This window comes from Colletotrichum aenigma, assembly GCF_013390185.1.
Source record: "Colletotrichum aenigma strain Cg56 chromosome Unknown KSG_Cg56_contig07, whole genome shotgun sequence".
NCBI classification, from domain to species: Eukaryota; Fungi; Ascomycota; class Sordariomycetes; order Glomerellales; family Glomerellaceae; genus Colletotrichum; species Colletotrichum aenigma.
The window spans coordinates 1,704,461-1,723,162 of record NW_023500913.1 but is presented as its reverse complement, the minus strand read 5'-3'; the positions used below and the strand labels follow the sequence as shown (position 1 = coordinate 1,723,162).

General features: G+C 55.7%; 3 protein-coding genes across 3 annotated transcripts; 2 read left to right on the top strand and 1 right to left on the bottom strand.

The window, feature by feature from the left end:
- Positions 1 to 1,251: 1,251 nt before the first annotated feature.
- Positions 1,252 to 4,257, top strand: dis3 (Exosome complex exonuclease dis3; the record flags this gene model as incomplete). The annotated part of the gene is made up of 2 exons (XM_037325977.1): positions 1,252 to 1,447; positions 1,502 to 4,257. The coding sequence occupies 2 exons, from the start codon at positions 1,252 to 1,254 to the stop codon at positions 4,255 to 4,257; spliced, it is 2,952 nt and encodes a 983-aa protein (XP_037175114.1).
- Positions 4,258 to 5,353: 1,096 nt separating this feature from the next.
- Positions 5,354 to 7,050, bottom strand: NUG1 (Nuclear GTP-binding protein NUG1; the record flags this gene model as incomplete). The annotated part of the gene is made up of 2 exons (XM_037325976.1): positions 5,354 to 6,972; positions 7,023 to 7,050. The coding sequence occupies 2 exons, from the start codon at positions 7,048 to 7,050 to the stop codon at positions 5,354 to 5,356; spliced, it is 1,647 nt and encodes a 548-aa protein (XP_037175934.1).
- A 686-nt stretch (positions 7,051 to 7,736) lies between these two features.
- On the top strand, positions 7,737 to 8,741 carry GPP2-0 (Glycerol-1-phosphate phosphohydrolase 2; the record flags this gene model as incomplete). Its single annotated transcript, XM_037325975.1, has 3 exons — positions 7,737 to 7,843; positions 7,962 to 8,071; positions 8,239 to 8,741. The coding sequence occupies 3 exons, from the start codon at positions 7,737 to 7,739 to the stop codon at positions 8,739 to 8,741; spliced, it is 720 nt and encodes a 239-aa protein (XP_037175935.1).
- Between the last annotated feature and the right edge of the window lie 9,961 nt (positions 8,742 to 18,702).

Genomic DNA, 18,702 nt, shown 5'->3' with positions numbered 1-18,702 from the left:
GGTATGAGAGTGCCACCTCCGCTATGCCTGTTTCCAGGTTCTTGCAGACTACCTGCTGCCTTGGCCATGGAACTGGGGGCGGCCGATCCAGGCAAGCAAGAAGCGAGCAATGGCAACATCAGCAGGGTGAAATCCTTTTCGCAGATCATATCATTACCACATAAGCCAATTAATAAGAAGCGCCTGATGATAAGTAAGCGTGGCTGATATGCCCACATTTCGTCCATTCACCGCCACAGTTCCCTCTAAAGGTTCAAAGGGAAACGCTGCACGTTGTACGGGCTGCATGCCTCGTGCGGACGGACTTGTTGGGTGGGGGTTCTACGAAACGGGAGGTTGTTTCTCGACGTGATGGGATGAAGTAAAGCCTCGTTCGTTTTTTCTCTGTGCGACGGCGAGGTTTCTCTGTGGTAGTACTGTGAAGCGGTACGCGCTTTCTGCGCGCGCGCGATGCGCTGTGCAGGACGGGAACCGGGGAGAAGGGAGAAACAGATGTTCGGGAGCGATGCCGTGCGACGGTTCTGTCGGGGATGGCAGACTCGGGATTCCGGGGAAGTACCAATAGCATTTGCGTTGACGTCGAGGATTCTGATGACACTGCGACTTGTCTCGCGTCTCCCCAGGCATGAGAGAACCCGATTCCGAGCTTGTCTTGCATTGGCGGCGGCGGCGGGATCGGCTCGCCGCCTGGTTCCTTCAGACGTATGAATGAATGCAAAGACGCGCCTGTTCAACGCGTTCTTCCATCAATTCTGCCGTGGGAGGGGCCTTGGCTAGCTGCTCGGGTCAGCCACATCCGGGCTCCCATCAGATATGACCTGGACTCTCGATGAGGCACGCATTTATGGGATGACGTTGTACCAGAATAGCCTCTGTCTCGCTCAGCTCCGGCGGCGAGATGCATCACGATATCAATCTGGGGAAGCACAGCAGTAGGCGTTATTCGGAATGGAAGGCGAGGCGAAGGGATTCTTTGTGAAGTAGCGGTAGGTGACTGACGTAAGGTAGGTACCTAAGGTGCCTGTGGGTAGTGTTATCGATAGGTGTAACAGTGCTGGCGATAAGGATGGCTTCCCGATAAGAGCTTGCAAGCGCCACAACGCGCGCCTCTGATTCGTTTGTCAGCCGCCCCGCGCCTCACCTCCATCAATTTTCATCACCATCAGCCTCAACAGGAAGGGGCGACGACATACTCATCGCCTGCACCACCAACTCACCTCAGCGTCAAGATTTCCATAGGGGAAGTACATCATGACGAGTCTCAAGCGCTCGTTTGAGGCGGATCCCTTTGCCGCAAACATCTCCAGCAAGGTCTATGTCCGTTCTACGAGGAAAGGCAAGGTTCAGAAGATTGTGAGGGAGGTCTACCTGCGTCAAGATATCCCCTGCTCATCTAAGCTTTGCCGGAGCTGCCTGCAGACGGCCCCCAGAGATGCGGCCAACAACAGTAAGTGAGACATGTCTGCATCGACATGAGCTGTACGCTGATAAGATCACCCAGTCCAACCATTCGTCCTCTCGGACAAGCCCGCCGGGACTAAGGCGTTCCCTCAGGGGCACTATATCGTCCCAGACACCAATGCGCTCCTGAACGCTATGGATCTCTTCGAACAAGGCTCTGCATTTTACGATGTCATCATTCTGCAGACTGTTCTCGAGGAGCTGCGCAATCGCTCGCTACCGCTATACAACCGTCTCGTCGGCCTGACCAAGAGCGAGGACAAGCGCTTCTACGTCTTCTTCAACGACTTCCGCTTGGAGACATACGTCAATCGCGAGCCTAACGAGACCGTTAACGACCGAAATGACCGTGCTGTACGCAAGGCTGTCAAGTGGTACGCCGACCACCTGGCGCAAGCCAAAGCCAAGAGCGTCCCTGCCGTTGTCATGCTCAGTGACGACCAAGATTGCTTGAAGAAGGCTAAGACAGAGGGTGTCGCTGCCATGTCTCTGCGTGAATACGTTGGAGGCCTTGAAGATAGCGACAGACTGCTGGACATGGTCGCCGAGTCGCGAAACTCTGACTTTTCCAAGAAGCCCAGCGGGCCTTTGTACGCGGAATACTACAGCATGTCCAAGATGATGACTGGTGTCAAGGCTGGATTGATGCACCAGGGTAACTTCAATGTCTCTCCTTACAACTATCTGGAAGGTTCTATCAGCGTCCCCGCGTTCCCAAAGCCTCTTATTGTGCTGGGAAGAGAGAACATCAACCGCGCAGTCAACGGTGACGTCGTAGTCGTCGAGGTTCTGCCCAAGGACCAGTGGAAGGAACCTTCCACAAAAATCATTGAGGAAGAGGCCATTACCCGCGACGAGAATGCCGATGCCGAAGAAGCTCAGGACTTTGTATCTGAGAAGGAGCGCAAGGCGCTGCAAGAGGAGGTCAAGAAGACACAGAGCAAGAGCACCGAGGGCCGGGCACAACCAACAGCAAAGGTTGTCGGCATCATTAAGCGTAACTGGCGTCAGTACGTCGGACATATCGATCCGTCATCAGCAAGCAAGAGCGGCGGCCAGGGCCGTAAGCAGGACAACGTCTTCCTCATTCCCATGGACAAGCGCATTCCCAAGATCAAGCTGCGCTCAAGACAAGTCTCTGAGCTCCTCGGCAAGCGTCTGTTGGTCACAATCGATGCCTGGGAGCGCGACTCAAGACATCCTGTCGGCCACTTTGTTCGTTCCCTGGGTGAGCTCGAGACCAAGGCGGCAGAGACGGAAGCCCTTCTCCTGGAGTACGACGTTCAGTACCGCCCGTTCCCCAAAACCGTTCTGGACTGCCTGCCAAAGGAGGGTCATGACTGGAGGGTTCCTCAGAGCACGGAAGATCCGGGCTGGAGGGACAGAGAGGATCTTCGCAAACTCCTCATCTGCAGTATTGATCCCATCGGTTGCCAAGATATCGACGATGCTCTCCACGCCAGGCCACTTCCCAACGGTAACTTCGAGGTGGGCGTGCACATTGCCGACGTATCTCACTTCGTCAAACCCGGAAACGCCATGGACACAGAGGCTAGCTTACGTGGTACAACCGTATACCTTGTGGATAAGCGTATTGACATGTTACCCATGCTTCTCGGCACTGACCTCTGCTCGCTGAAGCCGTACGTCGAGCGCTACGCCTTCTCCTGTATCTGGGAGATGAACTCGAACGCAGATGTCGTCAGCGTTCGGTTCACCAAGTCGGTGATCCAGTCCAAGGAAGCCTTCAGCTATGAGGCGGCACAACTTCGTATCGATGACGGCTCCCAGCAGGACGACCTTACGAACAGCATCAGAACGCTTCTTGCACTGTCCAAGAAGCTGAAGCAGAAGCGTATGGATGCCGGTGCCCTCAGCCTGTCTTCTCCCGAGGTCAAGGTGCAGATGGAGTCCGAGACATCAGATCCCATCGACGTCAAAACGAAGCAGCACCTCGACACCATGTCTCTGGTCGAAGAGTTCATGTTGCTCGCAAACGTCAGTGTAGCTACCAAGATCCATGAGGCCTTCCCTCAGACTGCTATCCTTCGTCGTCACGGTGCTCCCCCCAAGACCAATTTTGACGAGCTTGCAGACCAGCTACGTGTGAAGAAGGGGCTCGAGCTCCGTGTCGACTCTAGCAAGGCCCTTGCCGATTCCCTCGATACTTGCGTCGACCCAGCCAACCCCTTCTTCAACACCCTTGTTCGTATCATGGCCACTCGTTGCATGATGAGCGCCGAGTACTTCTGTTCCGGAACCCAGGCTTACCCTGAGTTCCGCCACTACGGTCTCGCCTCCGAGATCTACACCCATTTCACCTCTCCCATCCGTCGTTACGCCGATCTTGTGGCTCATCGCCAGCTCGCAGCCGCTATCGGCTACGAGGCCATCCACCCGGCTGTCCGTAGTCGCGGACGTCTGGAGGCAGTCTGCAAGAACATCAATGTCCGCCACCGCAATGCACAGCTTGCGGGCCGCGCCAGTATCGCGTACTACGTCGGCCAGGCGCTCAAGGGCAAGGTCGCCGAGGAAGAGGCGTTCGTGATGAAGGTGTTCAGCAACGGCTTCGTGGTTCTTGTGCCGAGGTTCGGTATCGAGGGACTCATTCGGCTCCGGGACCTTGCGGAGACGGAACCTGACAGTGTCTACGATGCGGAGAACTACACGCTCACGACATCGGGTAGCCGCAAGCTGAAGGTGGATCTCTTCCAGAAGGTCAAGGTCAAGGTCACTGATGAGAAGGACGAAGCCACCGGCAAGAGAGGTGTCAAGATGGAGCTTGTCAGCGCATGAGCTCTGAAATGGTTAAGAGTGGCATAGGAAAAGTTAACGGTGTTTTCTATTTCGTAATGTAACGTAGAAGACGGCATGGCGCCGCTGATAAAGGCTCGAGAAAATGCATAGCCCTCATGTTTTGAATTTTGTGACTTGAATCTCGGCAACCACCCTGTGCCAGTCAAGGTAAACTGTCTGCGCCTTGACGCCAGTCACACAACTGCCTACTACCCACACGGCAGACGTTTGTTTTCCATGCAAGCGAGAATGTGGACCAACGTTGATTTCTTACTTTTGAATCCAAACAGCGCAGTGCTGTGTCTCTTAACCCAATCGCTCATCCCATTCACCACTTCTGCGTGGCCTGAAACTCCGGTTTGACGCTCCTCTGCTCGAAAACAGGCAGTAGCCTCAATTTTGGAATCGAACAAAGTGCTACTGCTCGGCTAGAATAGTGTTATGGAAACCGTCAAGGGCAGAGCGCGGCATCTTGTGAAGATGGTGGATTACGGAAAGCAACATCCTCTTGGTGTCAAATAAGCTAACTAGGGTTAGAATCCGATCTCACCCCCTGATGAAGACGGGCCAGCAACCCATGCTTATCTCTCACAATAACGTGGATGGGTGGAGGGCGTCCAGGGAATGAATCATGGGCGGAAAGCAGACAGGTGAAAAGCCTCCTGGATTTGGCTTTTCTAATTACAAGTGAAATTCAGAGGATGTCACCATGTCCACCAGTTGCAGAGGTCATACCAGAACAGGCAATTCCATGCTGAGAAATGAAGAGTTGAATGATTCTGCCCGTGGGCGGGCTCCGACCTCGCCCTTTTCCAGTGGCCGCTCTTAATCTAGAACGACAAATGGCTAGTACGAACATCACAACAGTCATTTGAACCCGGAGGCAGCTTTTAAAGGCGGATGAGCATATGTGAATGAGGGCCAACGTGTTTTGATGGTCACTGCCCCTTTTTATTCTTTTCCCCTAAACCGCCCCAAACGCCGGGTAAATAGACGAGACAGCTAGGCCATGATGAAGAAAACCACAACGCATCTATACTCTTTTGATATCATGCTCCGCCCACACCCAAGATCTACTCATTATACCAACCAAGGCCTACTGCTCCATGGCATCGTCTCCAGCAGTAGCAGCCGCGCCTAGATCCGCGAAGAGGTCGTCAATGTTGAACTCCTTGGCCCATTCCGTGACGATAGTCTTCTGGTCAGGAGCAGCAGCGTCATCGGCAACAGAAGCAGTGGCAGCGGCATCCTTGGCGTCGCCCTGGACAGCGAGCACAGGTGCCTCAACCCAACCCTGGATGCGTCCGTCACGCCAGTCCGTAACCACAGTCATGGCAGCAGCGGCGATGTTGGGAACACCACCGCGGCCAAGACGTCCGCGCTTGCGAGCAACCTGCACCAGAAAGTCGGTCGTAAGGTCGCCATCGGTGCGGCTGGGCATGAGAGGAGGCAGGTCGTACACATCCGTCAGCTTCTGCAGCAGGTCGGGGGTCGCGGAGAGACGGCGCAGTAGCAGTGTGACGGCGGGAACCGGGTCGTCGATGTTCTTGGGGGGCACGGCGTTAAGGAGGACGAGGTGGGCGTGGGCGTCGGTTGAGTTCTTGAGCGACACGAGGCCAGACGAGGAAGCGTTAGAGGCGGAGGGGAAGACAATACCGGGGGAATCGAGGAGGGTAAGCTTGCTGTCGATCTTAACAGCGCGGATGCTCGTCGTGACACCGGCCTCGGCGCCGGCGGGGCAGGCCTTGGAAGAGCCGCGAGCGCCACTGAGGCGGCCCAGGAGGGCGTTGATGACGGAAGACTTGCCGACATTGGGATAGCCAATGACACCAACCGACACGGCGCGCTTGAGCTGTCTCGTCGCAGCGTACGACTTGAGAGCACGGAAGAGGTCTGCAGAAGTTTTTTGCACGGTGAGCTCCTTGTGGTTGAAGGTCTGCGCATTAGGCGCCGGGTTGGACGCGCGCAGGGGCAGAGTCGGGAAGTAGCGGCGCAGGTGGATGAGCCATGCCTGGAGGGTCTTGGGGGGCACAAGATCGATCTTGTTGACGATCAGAATCAGACGCTTGCCGCCGTTGGCGGCGGCCATGACACTGCGCTCAACGTCGCGGGAGCGGGTGGATTCCGGGTCGCGGGCGTCGAGAACGTAGAGGATGACGTCGGCTTGTTCGACAACGTTCTTGAAGACCTTGTCAAAAGCCTTGCGGGAAGTCGCATTGCCAACAGCAATCTCGGCCGGGGCGTCCGAGTCGTCTGAATCCTCGTCATCGTCCATCTCGTCAGCGTCGACGTCGCGCAGGTCCTTCTCGTAGCTCTGGGCGGCGGCTCTGGCGCTGGCGAGCAGCGCAGCCATGGGGTTCGACTCGTCCACGTCCTCGTCGTCGTCCTCGACCATCATGTCGTCGTCGTCCTCCTCACCATCCTCGGCCATCCCGGTCGCATCTGCATCTTCAGCGGTAGCGACGCCGGTCTTGGCCGCCTTGGCTAGCTCGCGACGCTTTTGCGCCTCCTCGGCCTTGCGTAGCTTCTTCTCCTCAATCTCCTCGAGAATCTTTTCCTTGTAAGGGAACAGGTTGGGAATTCCCGGGTCCTTCTTGAGCTTGGAGCGCCATTCGGGGTTCTTCTTGGCGAGCTTTCTCTGTTTCCTCTGCTTGGCCGCCGACGCCTTCTCGATCTTGTGGCGAAGGCGGACGGGCGTCCTCTTGGACTTTGGCTCTGCGATATTGTTAGATGCAATCTGTCAAGATTAGAGACTTTCAACGTACTCTTGGGCTTGTTGATTGATCCGGCCATCTTGAAAGCTGTCCGCGCAGAAAGTCGACAAGATGTTGCGTCGGAGGACGTTGTAATTGCTGCCGGGTCGCGACGAAATTTCCTACATACCGGCTTTGCGGTGGCCCAGTGCTTTCAAAAATTTAGTGGGAGGTCGGTTTCTGCCGTGTCTCACCGCTCGTTATCTCTATCAGACCCCCACCAGAGCCTCTCACCGCCCTGAGCTAGTCCTATTACGGAAGCCCCGTCAACCCGAGGGGCTGCCGTTCAGCCCGTGCAGTTCGTTGCGGGTACGATCAACGTGCTGGGACTAGTGGACCGCAAGCGCTGACAAGGCAATCTTCGGCGGGCATGTCCGCTGTAAGCACGATTCCTGCCTGCTAAAAAAAGGTGTAAGAGCGTGTGACTCTTGCAGCGGATTACCAGACTTGTCGACGCCGACTTGCACTGGTCGTTTTCCATGTCACACAAAGAGTCATCCTGCCTCATCAACTCCAACTGGCTCCATATCAACTTACTTATCGACTGAAAGCCCTGCACCTGTACCACTCTGCATATATTTGAGACGCAAAGACTCTGGCGAACGAGCGTTCAGGCTTGTCAATAAAACTAGATTGTCAGTTTTACACGTCTCTCGCATACTTGAGTAAGTTTTCGTGCTGCTCAGAGCCCATGATCTTTACATTGACAACTCCGAAGCTCTCAACATGTCGTACACAGCCCCTCCGCAACGCATCACCTTTGATGGTTTTCTATTCGATATGGACGGCACTATCATCGACTCAACTGAGGCCGTCGTCAAGCACTGGCAAACGTAAGTAGCCAAATATCATCGTCATCAACCAGCTGCCCCTTGCATCAACTCTCCCCTCTCGTCTCCCCCGGGTTAGAAGAACTCCACTAACACATGAACCCCCTTTTCTCCCTTGCAGAGTCGGCAACGAAATAGGTGTCGCACCCGAGGTTATCCTCGAAACGTCTCACGGCCGCCGGAGTATCGACATCTTGAAGATTTTGGCCCCTGAAAAAGCAAACTGGGAATGTGAGTCCTCAGATCTCCTCTGCTCGGTCCCCTTGCTTCCCACTCCACCGTCCTGTCCCATCCGCCCACCGCTCCTTTACCCGCACAAACTCAGGTTGTCGTCCGAGCCACCGGGCAAGCAAGGGGCTTGTCAGGCACAAGAACAAAAGGCTAACTTTCCATCGCAGACACCCGTGAGATGGAGGGCCGACTTCCGAAACTGTACGGCAAGGACGCCGTCGAGATCCCGGGAGCGAGGGCACTGCTGGATGCCCTAATCAAGGAGAAGGCTCCCTGGGCTATTGTCACGTCGGGAACTGAGCCCCTCGTTGGCGGATGGCTCGAGGCCCTCGGCCTGCCCAAGCCCGAGCACCTCGTAACCGCCGAGTCCGTCGAGAACGGCAAGCCGGACCCAACCTGCTACAAGATCGGCCGCGAAAAGCTCGGTCTGCAAGACGCGTCTAAGCAGGTTCTTGTCTTTGAGGACAGTCCGGCAGGCATCAAGGCCGGCAAGGACGCTGGATGCAAGGTGCTTGGCCTCGTCACAAGCCACACCGTTGAGCAGGTTGCCAGCGCCGAGCCGGACTGGATCGTCCAAGACCTGGACTCAGTCAGGCTCATCGAAGTCAAGGGGGGTTCCATCACCTTGGAGTTCTCCAATGCCCTGGTGTCGGAGGTATCAGCTGCCTGAGGAATGGAGGCTCTGCTAATGAACCGATAGACTAGAATAGACTTCTCTACAATAGATTACAGCGTTCGAATGCTATTGCTCGTGGTGCCCCTCTCATTCGATAGATCTGGACGAACTAGGTTGTTAAGGGGTGGGCGTGTCTGGAGCCAACTGGACCGATGGTGAGATGGCCCAGAGACAATAGTCTACCTCTGGGTTGACTTCTCCTTTCACCTGCTCCTGGAAAGACATCATGGAACTTCATACAAAGAAGCGAGCGTCAAGCAAGCACCCTTCCGCAGATCCCAGGATGGCAATTGCTTCACCAGCCAGAAGGATCTTGAAGGAACCCAATGTCTACTCAGGAACAGACAACAGTGTAACGAAAACTGCAAGGCACCTTCCGAATGAACCCGGTCTGGGGTAGGTTGAGAAGGCCGCGGGCCCAAGACATGTGTCTCTTCGGTCCGGAGACGACACACGCCGCCTGTTGTGTGTCCATGGCGTGCAACCTCAGTGTCCAAGAATATCTTGCTCCGGCCGAGTCTGTGATGCACCAACTTTCATTTGATTGTCTCGAAAGTTGATTCACATGACAACTGCGAGATTGGTGTCCCGTTTACATCATACAGTGCATGAACCATACCTTGAACCCAGAACCCGAGCCGACGGGCCTTCGCAGGATCAGACAAGACAACCCGCTGGTTTAGCCCGATTCTCCCCTTCGCCGAGAAGGAGATCAACTAGTCTCACGTATCTGAGTCCGGATGACCCTAAAAGCAACATTTACCAACCAGCCAGCCCAATCGCCGCTCACGATGAGAGACAAGGGGCAAAAGCAAGCGTCCCCTCCAAGGATTGGATGCGTTTCACAGCAGAGTCGTATAAGGAACTTTACCAAGTTGCCGAATCCTTCCGGATGCCTGTTGTCCAACTTGTGCAGAAACTACACGGTACCGACACCATGGTTGTGGCGCAACTTTGCATAACCGCAGGACGACATCGGTATTGGCACAAGAGAGAAAAAAGTTAAAGAGAGAAAGCGGGTTGACGAGTTAAGGGAGGGTGACCGCAAGCTGCGCTGCTGCAAGGCCCCGAGCGTACGACTGTTTTGCTTGTCAGCACGCAGTTTGCCCTGACTGACGGTCCGGTTACATGCAGGCCAGCAACGTGCACGCAGACGAACACGCGTGGTATGAGAGATGAGCCAAGTGACATCTATAATCAGCATCTTGCAGTATATCCTAGAGATCCTCACTCCCCCTTGGGTCCCAACCGGCGATGTGTGTAACGGTCTGGGTCACACGAAAAGTCGGGCTGACCCCGAGTTGTTCATCTTCATTGGCGGAGGTTGGACAGCAGCGGAAAGTATTCATCCACGTCACAGAGCTGGTTTTTTTTTTTTCTTTCTTTCTTTCTTTGGTCATCTCCAACGCCTTTCTTGTTACATCATTGGATCTCACCACTTGGTCCCGACGGCCTTCTAGAGTCAGCGATTGTTGGTTCCCTAGCTGGCTGCGCCTTCATTGTCGGTAGGCGCCCGACGCTGCTATTTCGACACGTATCACGGCATACGCCAACTCCCGCACGGGGGAAGCATGCAGAAACAGCCCGTGAGACTAACCCATACCGGGCGCAGGCCGCGAGGGACGATTTGGTAGGTTAGGTATGATAAGAGGTACGATTATTGCAAGAGGCAAAAGTGATATTTTCCCGGTAACGCGGCTTGAATGTGGCTGAACAGCCCTGTCAGGGGCAATGAATGCCACCGGCAGTTGTGGGAGGCTGCAGGTACACACATTTTGGGCAAACTACCTTATCCGTAGCTGCGTGCAGCCGCAGGCGGTGGTGGAGGCAGCGGTGGTTGCGCCAACGACAGACACCGCCACGCCTTCAAGTTCGGAGAAGGCATCTCCATCTGGACTGGCAGTCGTGTGCCAATCTCCATCATGGTGAAACGGAGATTGTTAATCATGTAGTTATCAAGCCCGCAGCGCGCCGCGACGCTTGCCTAGACGATGAGGCCGCGGGGGATATTCCCATATGGCCGGGCCGGGCTGGGCTGGGCTGGCTTGGGCTGGGCTGGCTTGGGCTGGGTTGTGTTGGGCGGAGGCTCCCATGTGGCTCGGTTTAGGGGCGGGCTAAGGTAGAGTCCGACAGACTGACAACAGACCGGACTCACAGCGCCAGGAGCCAGACAGCCGGGTCGATTGGACGGTTGGGAAAACGAGGCTGGCTGTCAGGGAGATAGAAGGGGTGGAAAAACCACCTACTCATGAGCGACAGCCCGTGGTGTTCGTTTCTACACCATCTATCCGTACTTACCGTGGCGACGGCGACGGCGACCGCTGCTGTTTCGTCGTCCTTGACTCTTTCGCTACGGTTTCACGGATGGTCTGGCGATATCCGTAGATGGGGGGGTTGATGTTTTGGTGCCTTGCATGATACCATGATGTCCTCCCTCCCTCCCCCTCCGTGCCACTTCGCTTCGCGCGGCGGCCGTAGGTTGTGCTCCGTCGGGACTCACTCGGCAGCGGAGCCGGACACAGCCTGACTCGAGATGACCATGTCGGGGAGGCTGTGCCAAACCCAAGCGAGCGAGAAGGAAATTGTGCAGTCGTAGAAGATGGGTCACCTGGGTTGGGTGGGGACGGACGCGCGCGCCAGCCCGGTCAACAGCGGGTGCAGCACGCGTCGTCTCTCGACATTTTCCTTTTACGGCCGTGACGAGGACCCTTGACGTGAGTTTAATGAGGGAAGCATGGGCCCGAGGCTTGCGGGCAGGGGCCTCGATGGAAAACCAACAGCGGTGGCCCCTTGTCGGCAGAAACGAATACTTACAACACTAAAACTTGCCCTCTCAGCTATGAGGTCTGTGCCTGCCCTCTCTCTCAGTCTCTCTCCAGTGCGTGCTCCACACGCAGGGGCAGGGTCGGCATCTCGTCCATCTCATCAGTCGTCACGGTCGGCGCCGCACGTGGCCGCCGGGGCCCGATTTTGATCCCAATCTCATTCTCCCCGTTTGCCGCCGTTTCCACCTTCTGAATCTTGATGAGGATGCCATGCCCCCATCATCCTTGTGCACTGCTGCTGCTGTCGTTGTTGTTGTTGTTGGCGTTGGCCTCGTTGGTGGTGGTGGGTGGTGGCCTGTCTTCAGGTTGCAACATCCCCAAGGATCCAAGCCACGCTGAATCCGTTCCGTACTCTGTACCGTACCTCGTATATTGTCATTGCCGTTTGTTGAAATCAATGCCCTTGGTGACACGCACCTGCACGTCCAGAAAGAAAGAACAACGACCGACTTGAGCGGTTGGGTGAAAATGCCATCCACCATCCATCCAGCTCATCAAGCACGGCCATCTGTCACATGTCCCTTTCTTGGCTGGGTGTCTGTATCTATATCCGTACGGTACGTACGGCGCCAATGGCCCCTTTTCGTTGCATCGTGCCTTGCGCATGTACGTCAACAACAGACTCATCTCCCCTGTGCAGATTTGCCAGCCCAGGGTCATGACTAATTCAGCAAGCCCCCGTGTCCGCCATCCCGTCCCTAGACATCACGAAGATGGATGGCGTGTTGTTCGGATGGTCCGTAGTTTTCTTGCTGGTGTTACTCCGCCGCAGCGACCGGCGTTGTTGGTCTTGACTCTGGAGTGCTTCTGGCATTGTACCAGGTAGTCGGACCGCCCGCCCGCTTCCCGCATTCCAGAATGCCGCGCCAGTGTCCATTCGTCGCATTTCGCAGGTTTGTTCTTGTCTCGACGACATCGTCGTTGGTCAAAGAGAAAGGCAAATGATACCTACGTTGCTTAGCATGCATCCCGGCCCCGGTACGAATCGCTGCTCGCGAGATGGCGATCTGGCGGCGGCCTGTTGGCCGAGTTGGAGACGAGACACCAAAATAGAAGCGGTAGCCTCCGGCCCAGTCCCCAATCCCAGTCCGCTGAGCCCTGCGGTGGTGTGCTGGGTTTTGCCAACATCATCTCCGGGGATGGATTCTCTGTGTCGTCAAAGTCGGTTGAGCAGCCAGGGTTGATCGCGCAAGCCTGACATACATACGATGTCTTCTGGTTCGGGGTCCATCGTCCATGAAGGCAGGCTTAGGGTACCATGGGGCTGGTAACAGAAGAGATCCCGCTCCCGCCTTCGCCATGTACGTACAAGCAAGTCAAGGAGACGATATGCGCTAATGACGCCGCAAACCCACTGTAAATCTTGATGAGAGGCACTCCACGAGGTAGAAATCCATCTGACGAACAGCTCTGCCGCCTGCGCCTTTCCCTAGTTCACTGCGAAGAATATATACTGCGTATACATGGATATTTTTGACTCGGGTTTGGATATCCTTCATGTCTCCTCCCCCACCCCCGCGGGCGTCCTCAATGACTCAGGGAGTGTCGTTCGCCGCTTCCTGAATGTCCATGTCAGACCTGGAACATGTTGGTAGTCGCCATCAACTAGTACGGAGGGAAGCATGAAGAAGATAGCTACGCGACTCCGAGATATTCGCCTCGACCCGGCTCAGTGGGATAATCTTCTGTATCGAGGTATACGCGAGCTATCGTACGTTGTCCAATCAGGCTTGTCAACTGTGCCAAGCATCTGCGACCACTGAGACAACGGCTCCTTTGGCTGATTTAGTTTCTTTGGCGCACTCGGTCTTTGAAGAGCTCCCAAGTAACGCTCCAGGCCGCTCCTCTCTTGCGTCGATCCAGAGACTTCGGCACGTAGAACCAACGGCCCCGTTTGGATTTTGAGAAAAAGAAAAGCCTTTATGGGCAGCTTAGCGCTGTGACACGCCGCGACTCCGCGTGGACATTTCATTGAAGCCACAGAGACTGATGCCGATGCTTACATAACGATCACAGAACACCTCCGAGTTCTGAGCAGTACTTGCTATGGCGACCACAGTTTGACGGCACAGTCAACCATACATGAATGCTACCGTGCTGTGCGATTTCGCGCCCATACCGAAAGTTCTTGAGGCGGCTTCGCTGGTGGGGTTACAACGCCTACGGATGAGCGACGGTCCGAGAAACACCCCACGTCACTACCCGGGGACATCGTCCTTACCCTGCTGGCTCATATTCCCCCCCCCCCCCCCCCCCCAACATCAGGGCCAATCAAGCGTTGATTCAAGCGTTGCGTGGTCCACATGAGCAAGGGTCGAGAACGAAGCGACAGACCGCAACTGATCCTCGCTATATCACCTTCATTGAGACTTGTTGGCCGACTCACAAAAGGTGATGGGCACAGAAGGTCTGGGTCAGTCGATGGCTTTCAAGGTGTCCCATACGCGCACTGGAGCCGGTCTAGACTTGAATGTAGTGTAGAATGCCGCTGGATCGCCATCCGATAACCATTGTGAAGGCGTCAAACATAGACCACGCTTCTCAAATGGACGGCTGCTCTCTCCTACCAAACTCACCGAAGCCCACTCTGAAATTCGCCGCCGGAACTCTATAGGCGAGGAGTCGGCATGCGCAGGATGTGATGTGTGCTGCTAGGATGTATTCCTTCGGAGTTTTGGCCGGGATTCTCAAGGTGCCGCAGACGTGCTGCCATCGGCAAGATCATGCGGGGTGTACGAGCCTGGACCGCCCAGCTGAACAAAACGAAAGCGGCTGAACTGTGATAACACTCGACATGACGATGGGGTTTCCTGTTTAACTGAGGATCCATGCTGAGACGCCGCCACTCCAGTCCAGCGTATCTATCATCTCCCTTGCTTCTCATCTCCAGAGCCTGCTGCGGATGGAGGACGGCGATTTTGCGCTTTCGGCGTCGATGCCGCAAAGCGAGAACGATTGTTTCCTGGCAGGGGGCCGGGGGGGGGGGGGGGGGGGGGGTCCTATAATGCACATCTTAAGAAAATCCAACAGACGAACCTTGGGGTTGGTCCAGGTCTGGCGACCTTGTCTGGCTTTTAGCACTGTAACGCCGACGGGCAAGCCAATTGACAGCATGGGCAGCAACCACCAGCGTCTGGGATCAGCCGCTTTTCAAACAGACGCCCGGGTGGCGCGATGTCACACTAGATTATGCCTTCAAGTCGGTTTTCGATGCCACGGACGCTGGTGAGCGCCCATCGCCGGAAACCTGATCTTCCGGTGGTGGCATATCGAGATACCGGAAGATGCCGTTGGGATCGCAAATTGGCGGGTTGGATTTCATCTCGTGCTCGGGAGGAGTAGCTAAAGTTCACCATGCTGTCGTATTGTGGAGCTGACGCCTCAAGCGAGACTGTGCGTGTTGACCTTGACACTGTCCAGTACTACCTCGAAAGGACATTGACCACGGAGAATTGGCGGCAGGGTGTGGTCACCGAGTCGTTCAATCCGGTATTGCGTGACTAGGCGGCAGACTTCCGCGGGCTGCATGACAGATCGCAAGCCACTTGGGTGCAGTCAATGCGCACTCCGTCCCAGACCACTGACGCTTACTCTTGCTCTTGTCAGGTTTAAGCGGAACGGCTTCCCGCCGTAAGATGTTTGTCATGCGCAGCACGGGCAATGATGGACCTGTCAGTTCTGCGAATCGGGGGCAGCTCTGGAAATGAGCTTCCGGGAATAGCAGCAGTTCCCCGTGCTGTTGTACGACTCTGCAAGACTGACGGCTTAGCTCGAGGGGACTCTGTCAATCCTTTATTGCCCTGGACTATCCGTAGTGTTCTTGCAGACGGAAATCCAGTTGTCAAGCCCAGCACTGGTAACGCAGTCTTGCGGCTTAGAAACAGAAGTACATAGCTGACTAGTCGTGAGGTCCCCGGAGAGGCGGGGATGCGCGCATAGGTATCGTGACCTGAGGACGCTAAGACTGGATGTGGCATGAAATCCGTTACTACTGCTCCAGGCTCTGTCGCGCTCTTCCGATGTCACAGCCATGATAGGGTCCCTGCCGGCTCAGAATCATTGTCAAGCAGTTCCCACTCCTGGCAGCACATTTGAAGGCGTTTCTGTGCCTCTCCAAGCAGAAGCCAGACCGCACAAGCTCTCTCGGCAAATGCTCATGATACGGCCGAGAGGCATCGGTGTGCTGGCAGCTCGAGCGCTTCTTGGGCTGACCAAAGGGCTGCAAAGATCTCGGAAAGCAGACATGGGCGAGCTGAACGTGTGTATCATCGCCTATGGCTCGATAGAGCCCGATTGTTGCAGAACAATGGTGTGGGAGAAGCATTGGATGTACGTGCTGCGGTGCGACCTGTTGTCGAGGTTTTCTGGCCCTGCGATCCGTGCATACGGCGGAGCGATGGCTGCACGGCGAACTTCGAAGGAGCGTTCGGAGCGTCGGAGGCCAACCCCACCCACATTTCCTCTGGCTCCACTTGTGCTCTTTGCACGGCAGACGGTGCATTCACTTATGGAGTGAACTCGCCGCCGGCAGACAGTGCGAGTGGATTTGGGTGAAAACGATTTGTGAAGCGTGCTCAGGCTAAGGTGCTGCATCTTTGTTAATGCAGAAGGTTGCTCGGCTCTGCGCGAAGAAACGAGGCATCAGCACCTGTTGACGGACCGGATCTCCTTGGTCGTAGCAGCGGCAGCGGTAACGACTGGAGGCCAGATGCAAGTCCAAGATTCACATAATGAGTGGTCTCCCAAGGCAAAGGCCAGGGAGGTCTCAGCCTGAAAAGGCGTCGTCAAAGTTTGACTTGCTTGCGAGCCAACGCAACGCCGAGTGAGACACGCGGAAGCCAGGTGGGGGGCCCATTGAGCTAGCCTGCGGGAACAGCGGCAGGTACCTTACTGCGTACCTCGAGAGCGCCGTAAAGGGGCCAGCCGTCTCCTTCTGGGCGACCTCCAGCTACGGCTGGGCCTGTTTGGGCCTTGTGTTGCAAAGCAGGCAAAAGAAGAGCCGACGAGTGGTGACGACGATGCCCGTTTTGTCGTAGCAGGTCATCGTCGACGGGGATCATGGTGATCGTTGCAGGCAAGCCATGGCGAAGAGTGGGAAACGGCCGCGAAGGCTGGCCATTCGACATACGTAGTAGGTATCCCTCCCTCTTCAAGGCGGACGACGCAGTGGCTGGCCCGAACTTGCATCACAGCGTTACGTTTTGGGACTCGCTGAGGAGAATCGGGAAGTCGTAGGACCGTAAAGCACCCCACCAACTTGTCAGTTGATCACAGCGGGGGGGAGAAAAAAAGTCGTCGTTTTCTTTTCCTCTTTTTTGGCGTCGTTGAGGTGCGTTAGCGCGGCCAAGCTCCAGGGGCAGGAGACAGGGCGACAGGGGCCGGTTGCGCCCACGAATCGCACGCGTCCAGTTTTGGTCAGGCAGGCTGGGGTGTGAGAGCGGAGATGGTCGGAGAGCGTGAAGGATGGGCAGAACTTGTCCCAATTCATCGTCGTGTGCGCATCCTTTCCGTCCAGACCTGGCCCTTCCCACAACATATGGCGGACATGAACAACAGCCGGCGAGGGCAGTGATCGCAATGGTTGCTCCATTCGTCGCGTGGCAGCATGGGCCGTCATGTATCTGGACGGCACGGCGCCTGGGGCACACACGATGGAGGGATATCGGTAGCTACCATACGGCGGCTGGAAGCGCGCGCTGCAAGGTGAAGTGGTAGCCGACAGCGTGCGGCATTGGGTTGGAAGGGATTCGATAAGGCGGGAAGGTCGACCAGTGCAAGTAGGTTAGGCGTTGAGACGAACTGGGGCCATGTCCTAGCAAGCGAGCAAGGCCCAGATACGTATCCGTAGCTGATGTGATCCAGCTTGGTGGTTTTGCTTTGATCTGGTGCGGTGGTAAGGCGGGCGGGAAGGGCAGATGACGGCTGGGCGGACGGGACGAGGTGACGGCGACAGTGGCACAGCTGGCGGTTGGGCGATGGGTGTGGTTGCCGTGAGTCCAAAGCATGGTGGGTGGGTGCAAGCGGTGGTGGTTATCTGAGTGACGAACATGCGTATCCGTAGACTGAGACTTGCAATGGCAGCGTAGAGACTGACAGTTGGGTAGTTCCCGTGAACCCGTGGAAGTAAAATCCCAAGGCCGATCGGAAGTTGCGGCATTCCGAGACAGGAAGTGACAAGATCAGGATCAGCAGCAGCGGTGCAGAGAGATTTGCAACGCGAGTGGTGGTCGTGGGGAAGCCAAGGATGAGGCTGGATGAGGAAGAAGAAAGTTGCAGGTGGTGGAGGTGGTGCAGGCGATGGTGAGCGAGAGGCGGCTTGCCCAGAGCGGCAGTCGTGGGTGTAGATGAAGAAGCTATCTGGGGCTGTTCATCTTGCGAGAGATGACGATGGCGGTGACGGTGACGGTGAATGGAATGGAATGGCCAACGGTGGCAGTTGCACCTCAGTGACGTGATGGATGGCTCGATCCGCCCCGGCATTAAGAACAAAGAACAGAGAGGTGTTTTGTTTTTTGGGGCTTTGTTTCGTTTTTCGGGTACGTCAAATAAGCGTTTTTTTCTGCAAACTCAATTGAAGATGATGTCCACCTTAGTACTGTTTGTGGCTGGCCATCAAGGTAGAGGAAAAGAAGTTAATTCCATTCTGGAAGTTACAAATGGAAGATTTGACAAGATTGAAGCGTCACAGTCTCTCCAGGTGCCGAGTCCAAGACTCCAAGATGCGTATTACAATGTGGGTTGGGTTATTCGTCCCTAAACTAGGTAGGTACCTTAACCGAACATCAGTGCTCTCTATCTGTCAGTCTGAGATTGAGACTCGTACAAGCTGATGAGGCCATGACCCGTGGACGGGACGCACTGGTCGCAAAAGCGTCTTCTTGACCGACCAGTCCGTGTCCACACTCGGTAGGGAATCCATCCGAACAAGTCCGTCTAATAAACACGGACAAACAGACGTGGAATGTCTAAAAGCACCACGATTCACCGGACGACGACCAACGCCTGGTCCGTGTGATTGGGGGCTGTGTCAATCTATTCCACACTGTCTGGCACCACCATAATTTCCTCACCGTCTCTCCACAGTGTGACCTCTGACCGACAACACGTGTGCTCCAATGGCTAAGTAGGCA